Below are 11244 nucleotides of genomic sequence, written 5' to 3' on the forward strand. Positions count from 1 at the left end.
ATTTTAAATAAAATTTTCAAATGATCTCCTGTCACAAAAAATGTTACAGTGTTCACAAATAAATTGACACGGCACCAATAATTACCATGGAATAAAAGTAGTTAGAGTCATAATGTTTGAAGTCTATTGAGTATCAAACAAAGCGAACGCATGGTTGAAAGAATCTTACCATGCACATTTTGCTTCTTAATGTAGTTCGCAGAGGATGCTGTCTTGCAAGCTGAATTTGATCCAGACATTGCAGCATTTTTCAAGAGTGAGGACTGATCAGGCTCAGTTATTTGGTTACTCCAACTCTCTCCGTTTGATTGTTCATGATCATTGAGAGTTTCCTTTTCTCCCAGCCTTGATCCACAAACATGGCATGACTCTGATTCTTCAGATGGCCCTAGATTCCAAAAGGGGCTGTCTGTTCCAATTTGCTACTCTTTTAACACTTGCGCACGAAGAACTATATGATGAACTTATATGGAACAAGCAATCTAATGAATCTTCGAGGCTAGTAAAAGGGCCTAGATAGCATAAATTGCACATAATTTCTAATAAGTTTTGAGAAATTCATATAATGGTAGGAAAAAATCATTTGTCAAAAGACATTTCTAAGGAAAAGTATGCCATATTCTAATTTGACTTTATAACATGCAAACTTCTCTTTGATGTCTTCTTTTCCAATATCTCGTTTGGAATCTGAGTTTTTTAGAAGTTTGTCTAAAACTTTACTGTAGTGCACTGTAGAAGTTTTTGAAAAAATTTTTTAAGATGAAAAACTTTTTTTTTCTTTTTCTTTCTTTCCTTTTTCTTTTCTTTCCGCTTCTTCTTCTTCTTTTTCTTCTTCCTTCCCCCTGCCCCTTCCCTCCCTCGTTACCTCTGCCTCCGACGAACTAGCAGCCTTGTTCAATTTTTTTTTTCTTTTTCTCTTCCCCTCTTCTCCCTCTCTGCTCCCCTCTCCCCCTCTACTCCCCTTCACCTTCCCCCTCTCCCTCTCGAAGTCAGAGAACCAGCAGCCATGGCGTGCACAAATTTTTTTTTTTTTTTGCTTTTTCTCTCCCCATCTTCTCCATCTCCCTCTCCCCCTCTTCTCCATCTCCCTTTTTGTGCAATGAGTTATTAGATTGGGTTCGGGACTGTCAGCGAAAGTTAGTTGCCGCGGGTTGCGTCGGCGGTACATGGCTGCCGCGGGTTGCGTCGGCAGTCGTGGCTGCTGTGGGTTGTGAGGGAGAGAGAATGGAGGAAGTGGCGGGTGGCACGCGGCGAGGGTTGGACAGCTAGCGTTGGTGGCCGAGGGTTGGCGGCGACTGTTCAACGTTCGTGGGGAGGGGGAGAAGAGAGAGAGAGAGAGGAGGGAAGGAGAGGAAGAGGGGGGGGGGGAGGGGGAGAGGGAGAAAGGAAGGAAAAAAAAGTGAATGCCGGCACCGGAATAGGTGATGGCCGGCGATGATGGTGTGGTGGATTGGGGTGGGGGAGAAAGAAGAAGAAAAGAGGAAGTTTTTTGTGTATTAGATATTTTGAAGTGTGTAGATTAAAAATTTGATAAGTTTTTTTTGGTTTTGTAGCAAAAGTTGTTAAAAAACTTGATAAAAAACTAGGCTTCCAAACAAATATTTAGAGGTAAGTAGCTCAAGGTGAGCCAAGGAGATTTATATAGGGACTATGGTTGAAATTCCAGAACTTAAAGATTTTGGGTTCAAAATCCCCTCCTATGCTTTCCACTTCTTAATTCTCATCCTACTCCCACTAAAAAAAATTATATGAATAAAAATAGTTGAAAGTCATAACTTTTTTTTATTGTCACGGATACCAGGTAGGACTGTAAGTTGGGTTGGACCAACTCAAACTCAAATCGTTTTTACCCGCTGAAATTAAGGCCGAGCATAGTGAGGAATGCGTTGGGCTAAAGTTAGGCCTAAAATTTAGACCCAATATCAAGGTGAGCCAGACTTACGCCATGCCAAGTGCAGCCGATCTCACCTGGCCCGAGTAAGGGGCATTCATGTATTACTCATTTATTGCTATTTATACATTCTATCTTCAACCTGTGTGAATATCATAATATTTGTATGTCTTCACAAATAAAATAATTTCGTTGATATTTTCACGTAAAAATATTGTGTGTTGATATTATTAGTGCTTAATCCGATGCCAGCAAGCATGTAGCAGTTATTGTGTTTCATATGGAAATGATTAAATCATAATATTCAACAAGTAGTCACCTATATATTCATGACCTGAGTTATCAAAAGAATTCAATAAAACAAATTTTTTGCATATAAAAAAAAGTCATAGTTAGAATTTAGACTATTACAATTATTTATAAATGTTTTAATTGTTTACATAAAGATCATGAGAAAATTCAAGCATGGAAAATAACTGGAAGCAATAATAGACTAATTGATTTAGCCTTTTAGTCATAAAACTTTCACTAATTGAAAAAACAAAAATGTTATTTGCACTTCATTTTTTTTTTTTTGTACCCCGCCATTTGTTTTATTATATTGTCTAATAAATAAAACTATGTGACTAAAATAATAGTGAGGGTGTGACTAACAAAAAATGGGAATGCAAATAACATTTTCTTGAAAAAAATATAAAAATAAATTTAACAAATGTCTTTTCTTAGGTCAAACTTTGAAATAAAATGCAAGTATTTTACAACTTATTTTAATTGGTAGATCTCGTTCTTATCCAAGATATACATACGGTGGTTAAAGGTAATTGGATACTTATATTAACATAATTAATCAAGAGGGATAAAGGAACACTTACACTGATTTCTACAATAAAAACACACAATCTCTCCTCGTGCAAGAGATCTGATCAGAGAATTCAAGTTCAAAAGTGTTATTAGGCCAAGACTTTTAAAAAAAAAACAACCTAACTTATCTTTTATAACAACAAACAATTACGATTCAAGAATTCCAAATGTATAATGCTGAAAAATCTATTAAAAATTTTTCACAAAGGAAAGATAACAAGAAAAGTTAATAAATTTATCTTGCAGGTTGGAAAACAGTTAAAGATGAGGATAAAATGGTTTTTAAAAAAATGAAGATCGTCATTACATACCAAGGAATTTCATTGCATCTTCACTCATTATGCATATACAAGACAACTTGCCAGCCAATTCGAAAGAAAGATCTCCAAATGCTTGCAAAGGTATTTCAATTGTCTAAACGGAATTAAAAACGTGAATATACAAGCATTTGACCTAATCTAAAATGGCACACCTCCTTGTCAAAATCTGAAAACATTTGTATTGACAGGCGAGCACTTGAAAAATATTTTGTAACGGACGGTAACAAATGTTACAAATGGAAGATATAGTAAGAGATAATACGTCTAAACAATCGTGAGGGGGTTGGGGGGATGAGTTAGGCGGCAGGTGGAGAAAGTATAGGTGAAATATTTCGAGTTTGAAATTTTCTACTTGTAAAAAAAAAGAGAGTCCAAATTACATCAACTAATTTGTTTTGTCGTTTTTCTTGGAAGTATTTAAGGAATGACGGTTGAGCAGTGAGCGTAATCACAATGCAAATAACTCAGTAATGTTAAATTATTAGTGAATAATCAAAGAGTTTCGTTGTCGTGTTTGCTATAATCAACGTTCATCTATATTTCATTCTTTGCACAAGAATAAAATTACAATAACGGTTCTTACGCTAGTATAAAATTTTTAACAGTCGATTTAGTTCATGGATTGGATGAGAGGGAATTACTTATTTTTGGACTATTCATTATGGATTGAATCATTTTCGCAGAAGTAATCTCGTTATCTAATGTTTGGTTGACTTTGTGTTAGATGCAATATCCTAGAAAATAACTTCATCATCACGTATTTAGTTAGAGATGTGATGAGATATGATTACTTCAATATTCTTTATAATAGACTTACAATCAGGGGTGCATATATTAGACAAATATACTTTTTTTAATAGACTTACAATTAGAGGTGTATATATATATATAAACAACGCACATAAGTGACCTTTGTATGGTTCTGACTTGAAGTCTTGAACCAACATATAAGTTTTTGTTTTGGGCTGAGTTAGACCTTATTAAATGGGTTCATAAGTCTAATTTACATGTCTAACCTTTGAGTAAATCTTATATATACTGGCAGTATATACATTATCACCGTTGAATCCGTGACATCTGTGTAAAATTGAATTTTAAATTCAAATTTTGCATAGTTGTTAGTCAGTGTAGAAAAAATTAATCCCTAACTTTTTTTTTATAAAATAAAATTAACCAAGAAAATATGGTTATATAATTAACTAGTGGGGCCAAATTAGTATAAAATTTACTTTTGCTTTTAGTAGGGGTAAATTAGTTCAATACTTAGTTGTTTCATGAAAATGGACGAATTAGTTCAAAACATGCATTTTTTATTTGTAGGGACAAATTCATCCAAAATTTTGTTATGTGATTAATAGGCAAATTAGTCCAAAACTTAGATAATATTATAGTGAGAGAGTAGGTTTATACAATTATTAAAATAAAGCATTATTCTATTAGTAGGGTGAATAAATTCCAATTGTTACACTCCACCTTTTATTCATCTTAAAATAACTCATATCACAATCCTATAGAATTATTTTACCTCCCATATGAGAGATTAATTCAGTTAGTTGGGATGTATCATTCCACACATAAACGCAACCAAACATGGGAAGACGTAGGATTGAATTTTCAATCCTATGTCATTCCATGAACCAAATGAACCCTAAGTGTAAGCTGACAATAATATGTGGTATTTGGCTAATATCAATTAGTGATTGTTAATTGTTATATATTTAGATCCCGTTTGGAACAGTGATGTGTTCATAAAAAAAAAAAACTTTTAAATACTAAAAATAATTTTAGAGTGTTTGGTAACTAATTTACCATAACTTAAGAGTTCCAAGTTTTGATAATTAAAATTTAAAAACACTCTTGTTAAAAATATTTATATTAGAAGTACTCTTTTGTAAACCATGGCAACATCAAACGGGCTTTATTGATAGACTTACAGGTAGGGGTGAGCAAATTCGGTTCTTACCGAATTCATAACCGATTTCAAATTCAATTCGGTAATTTGAAATCGGGTATTTGGTAATTTGGTACAAATTCGGTACGTACCAAATTCACCGAATTCTAATATGGTATGAAATAGGTAATGAGATTATGAATTAGGTAATAACCGATTTCGCATTCAAATTCGGGTACCGCATTACCGCATTCGAATTACCAAATTGGTATATAAAATTATATAATATATAGATAAATGCTATTTAGTATTAGTATATACTACTAATACTTTATTATATTATATAGGTAAATGCTATTAATAATAATTAGTATATGGTATTATCAATTTATCATCATATCATGTACTTATAATAATAATAATATATAATAATGTACAATATATTATTTTAGTATTTGTTAATTGTTATATGACTATAATAATACCAATATATAGTAATACATAACAATATAAGATAACTATAATACTTATTATTTTATACATAAGTAACATGACTAGAATTAGATAATAATTAACACATATATGTATAATACTAAATATTAAACAATAAACATAATTAGTAATTAAATTTAGATATTGGTAATTTGATACATCATTCATGTTTGAATTATTGAATATTTGAATGCGTAATCTCTAACTTGCAAGTATTAGTGTACTCTACATATTTAACATAAAAATTCATATTATCTATTCACTAATCTTAATTCTTAAGACTTTACGTATAGATAAGACAACTAAGTAGTTAGCAGTGTAAGTGAATGCATATGAATTGCAAATCAATGTACTAGTGTATTGACTTTCACAATAATATATGTAAGTAAATAAGTTTTATTTTGATTTGAAATAAATTATAAGTTTGCAAGTAATATAACTTATCACTACTCATTGTAATTTGTAAGTTTGTAACTAATATTACTTATTATTAATCATTGTAAATTATAAATTCATAAATTATCACTAATCATTGTACAGTCTAAGGTTTATTCTAGTTTAAATTAATCACTTTTTATGTGTTCCTTAAATCATAGACTAATGATTTTAGGCATAAGTTATCAAATAAGTTAAAATTCATATTATCTATTTACTAATCTTAAGGCTTTAAGTATAGACAAGACAACTAAGCAGTGTAAGACTGTAAGTGAATGTATGTGAATTGCAAATCAATGTATTAGTGTATTGACTTTCACAATAACATGTGTAAGTAAATAAGTTTTTATTTTGATTTGAAATAAATTATAAGTTTGTAACTAATATAACTTATCACTAATCATTGTAGTTTGTAAGTTTGTAACTAATATTACTTATTATTAATCAGTGTAAATTATAAATTCATTGTAACTACTAACTAATATTGCTTATAATTAATCATTGTAAATTATAAATTCATAAATTATCACCAATCATTGTATAGTCTAAGGTTTATTTTAGTTTAAATTAATCGCTTTTTACGTGTTTCTTAAATCATAGACTAAGGATTCTAGGTATAAGTGATCAAATAAATGCCAATTAAACCACAAAATGATTAGAACATAAGTAATGTGTTCAATTATGAATAAATTTAGGGATCAAATCAGTAATAATTTATAAATCATAGATGAATTCGGTTACCGAATTCATTACCGTTTTCGAATTTGAAATCGGTTGCGGAATGAATTCGGTTATGCCCAATTCGGAATTGAAAACGGTTTAAATTTTTACAGGTAGAATAACCGAATTCATCGAATTCAGTGCACCGAATTACCGAATTTGCACCGAATGCACACCCCTGCTTACAGGAAATGGGGAAAACAAAATAAAGAAGGATCCTTTAAAAACTTTATATTAAAAAATTAGTCACTCAGCCCATGGTCAAAACCCACCTCAAGATCCATTTTACATTTAAACAAGCGACTGAAAAACTTAAAAGCCCGCTAGGCCCAATGCCAATTCCCAATCCACAGTCCACTCCAACCCTACGGCCACCTCCCTCAACGCCCCTTACCGTGGCCTTCCCTCTGGTATAGCCTGCTCATCGTCGCTCATCACCCTCTCCTTCTCCTTGCTTATAGAAGCTTCCCGCGTCCTCTTGTTTCTTTTCCACCTTCTTGCTGTTCTTTTGAGCTTTTTCAGAGACAAGTTTGGCCTGAAAATTGGTATGGATATTACTTTCCCATCTTTTTTGGTGTATTTTTCGTACATTGATTTTGTCCAACGAATTTTACCTATCAATCTTTTTGGAATATGTTCTTGAAGGATCATTGTTCATTCATTTTAGTAAAGCTGAATATTTTTTTTTGATTTGGTCCGGAGTTTTAATAGTCGACTCGGGATGGCCAGCCAAGTTCTTGCGGCGACTTGTAGGAGTCAGAGTCGGACTAGTCTCTGAACCATACTTTTTTTTTTAATTTTGTGAAACTGAAATACTTTATGAAAATGCACCTTGCTGTTAATTATGCAATTAATTCTTCTTAAGCCTAAGCAAGTTTTGTATATCCTGTTAGTGCCACTTTTTTTCCCCACAGCTGAAAGAGGGTGAAAAATTGAAGCAAATTTGTTTGGAGTGGTAAAATTTGTGTTTGAGCATTTATGGTATTTTTTCCCCTGCAGCTACTTGAATTGTAGATATGGTTGACTTAATCTCTCAAAATGCTGTTCCGAAGGATAGGGTAGAAAAGAGTAAAAGGACGGCTTATGATGAGCCTTCGGGTATCGATGGCTCGGAACCGATTGATGATGGGCTGGTGTCTGATTTGCAAAAAGTTGCAAGTCACAGGAAGAGAAAGAAAGAGCGGAAGGAAGATAATAAGAAAGTAGAGATTGAGCAAGAGAGGGAAATGAAGAACTTAGAGAATTTTTTGTTTGGTTCCTTGTATTCTCCCACTGAATTTGGTAAAGATGAAGATGAAGAAGTTAGACAGGAGGTGGATGACAGCGCTGCTATGTTTTTTGTGGACCGTTCTGCAAATAGTGCTTTGTCTGTCTATGAAGGGGATGTGGACTCGGCTGAGACTAGTGATGAAGAGGATGCTAAGCAGAAGAAGCCTGTGTGGATAGATGAAGAGGAGGAGAGAACCAGTGTAAACATAGCTAAAGTGAACCGACTGCGGAAGCTGAGGAAAGAAGAGGATGAGAGTGTGATATCTGGTTCTGCTTATGTGTCGAGATTGAGGGCTCATCATGCTAAGTTAAACCCGGGTACTGAATGGGCCAACCTTGAGAGAAATTATCACTCGGATGATGAAGATTCAGATGATGAGGAAGGTTACACGGGTGTTGAAGGCATTACTGACATCCTTCGAACAGATGAGGATCTAGTTGTGAAGAGCGGCCCAAAACTTTTACCTGGACTTCTTGAGTATTCAAGATTGGTTGATGCCAATGCAGAAGAGCCTTCAGGTGGTCCAATCAATTCAGTTCAGTTTCATAGGAATACCCAATTGCTCCTTACTGGTGGACTGGATAGAAGGCTGAGGTTCTTCCAGATTGATGGCAAAAGAAACACCAAAATACAGAGTATCTTCATAGATGATTGTCCAATTCGAAAGGCATCTTTTTTGCCTGATGGGTCTGCGGTTATTGTATCAGGGAGAAGAAAGTTCTTTTATAGTTTTGACCTGGTGAAAGCGAAGGTTGATAAAATAGGTCCGCTAACGGGAAGAGAAGAGAAGAGCTTGGAAGTATTTGAGATATCACCTGATTCTGATACTATTGCTTTTCTCGGCAATGAAGGTTATATTTTGTTAGTTTCGACCAAAACAAAGGAATTGATTGGGACGCTCAAACTGAATGGAACAGTCCGTTCATTAGCTTTTACCAATGATGGGCGTCAATTGCTAAGCTCAGGTGGGGATGGGCAGATTTACCACTGGGACTTGAGAACAAGGGCGTGCGTTCATAAAGGTGTTGATGAAGGTTGCATAAATGGTACGTCTCTTTGCACTTCCCCGAGTGGAAATCTGTTTGCAGCCGGTTCGGACAGCGGAATTGTTAACGTCTACAACAGAGATGACTTCTTAGGGGGAAAGAGAAAACCAACCAAGACCATTGAGAATTTGACGACAAAAGTAGACTTTATGAAATTCAACCATGATGCTCAAATATTGGCCATTTGTTCTAGCATGAAAAAGAACAGCTTAAAATTGGTCCACGTTCCATCGTTTACTGTTTTTTCAAACTGGCCTCCATCAAACAGAACCCTGCACTATCCCAGGTGCATAGACTTCAGTCCTCATGGAGGTTTTATGGCAATGGGAAATGCTGGTGGGAAGGTGTTGTTGTATAAGTTGCATCACTACCATAATTCCTAGTTAAGTTTCTTGTTCAAAACAATTGTCTGTGGATGAGCTGGAGAACTCTTCGAGTAATTTGCTTTTAGTAGATCAGTTTCGCGAGTTCCAGGGCACCAGCAGAATCCATGGCATTGGTATGCATGAGCTATGTCCCCAGTAAAATACTCATTCTCCGAATAGGTATCGAGTTTCCACAATGCCATGAAGAAGAGAAAGCTGTGAAATTTCAGAGCCTAGGTGCATGAATCGAAGCCTTTTTCCCATCCTATATACTCCTACTTTTCTACTGTTTATCATTGGCGTCAATGTTGCATTACAAGTATTTCAACACTTGCAAGGCAAGAATGCTATAATAGATCCAGGAATGTATTTCACTTTACCATGATCAGTTTACGTTAGTGTTGCTGTTGCTGCATCAATGTTACGCCTAGCTTGCTTGATGTTATCATGCTTTGATTCCTCCATTACAAATTCTCGTAAATTGTAGTGTAGTTGCTATGGTATTAGCTCAATTCCCTTATAAAAAGCAACTAAAAGTAACATACGGTAATTGAGGGAGTTACCGTGACAGTATGATGGATTGGTGCCTTGCCTTGGCAATTGGCAGTACTTTGTAGGAGACAATGGTACTAAAATACTAATAAAGTTAGATACTAGATGTGTATTTTTTTATAGACTGTATGGAACTAAAACTATAAATTTAGATACTTTTTCTTTTTAGAGACTATATGGAATCTAAAAGTCATGTGAATGAATTGCTTGTATAATTTTTTTTTTAATAAAAAGTCTATATAGAATCTATAATTTTTTTTTTATATACTAAATGTAAGTAAAAAATCATACGACTTGGCTGAATCATTGCATCTCTACCATTACAAATTCAAATGGAAAGGATCCAAAAGTCATATGAATGGATTGCTTGTAGCAATTGTCAATGATAACAAAAATAATAGGGTAAAATACATAAAACTCCCCTGTGGTTAAGGAAATTGACACGAAACTTCCTCGTTATTTAGAAACACCCACTTAACCCCCTGTGCTCTGGACTTCTTAAGATTTTACCTGCTAACCAGCTGAGAAGCCGGTAATAATATGAAATACCAAAAATACCCTCATATATAATATGTGAATATGTGAAAAGTTACAGATGCAATTAGTCATTAAGAATATGAGTTATCCCGTGTTGCTTTAATATATCCCTATCCCTGGCAACTGCATCCCCACCGAGATAAACATGGTCAGCCACCTTTGAACACTCCTTATCAAAGAAAACTATCTTTTCTCTTTTAACGAGTCCACCATTTCTATCTGAGTTCCTCTGTATATTAGATAAATCAAGCTTCAACCTCTCTCCACCATTATTCACATCCCTACCACTAGGAGTGCTAGGCAGCGGCCACTCACCAATATCATCAGAACCAGCTTTTGGCCAGTCATCTAAGCTCCGACGAGCAATTGATAATGGCTGCAGTGGGGGGAGACACGACCTATTCTTAAAATTATTCTGGGATCTCGGAGTTAAAGGACTAGAAACTCTGTGACCCTGCCCATTACCGTTAGCATTCTCAGGTGGATCTAATCCATCCTTTTCACAATACGGGTTAAGAGGTGGCAACCTAGTCCGCGAAGAGAACCATGATGCGGACCTCCAAAACAATTTCCGGCCACCCACAACTTGGTACAGCCGCAGCAAACCACCCTCACAACCACCACCTCCTTCACCACCCGATGGGGCATCCTCCTTCCACTGCTCTGTTCTCTTCTGTTCTGTTGTTGTTTGTTGTAATTGTAGTTGTAATTGTAGAGAAACAACCCCAGATGCTTTATGTTGCATTTCCTCAATCCGCCCCCCAACTTGAAGGTTTTGATTTGATGGGCAAATCCAAAACAGGCGGGCCTTTTTAACTCACTAGCTTCCTTAATCAGTTACAAAAGCGAAATCACACCCTCTCC

At 34.9% G+C, this 11244-nt stretch overlaps 1 protein-coding gene across 1 annotated transcript; it reads left to right on the top strand.

The window, feature by feature from the left end:
- Positions 1 to 6954: 6954 nt before the first annotated feature.
- LOC113731835 (U3 small nucleolar RNA-associated protein 18 homolog) lies at positions 6955 to 9736 on the top strand. Its single transcript, XM_027257294.2, has 2 exons — positions 6955 to 7155; positions 7610 to 9736. The coding sequence occupies exon 2, from the start codon at positions 7627 to 7629 to the stop codon at positions 9307 to 9309; it is 1683 nt and encodes a 560-aa protein (XP_027113095.1). The 5' UTR covers positions 6955 to 7155; positions 7610 to 7626; the 3' UTR covers positions 9310 to 9736.
- Positions 9737 to 11244: the final 1508 nt, after the last annotated feature.

The sequence above is a fragment of the Coffea arabica genome, chromosome 2e, assembly GCF_036785885.1.
Source record: "Coffea arabica cultivar ET-39 chromosome 2e, Coffea Arabica ET-39 HiFi, whole genome shotgun sequence".
Lineage (NCBI taxonomy): Eukaryota > Viridiplantae > Streptophyta > Magnoliopsida > Gentianales > Rubiaceae > Coffea > Coffea arabica.

What these genes read in the sequence shown, in the direction of transcription:
- LOC113731835 (XM_027257294.2), top strand. Translation starts at nt 7,627, where the DNA reads ATGGTTGACTTAATCTCTCAAAATGCTGTTCCGAAGGATAGGGTAGAA.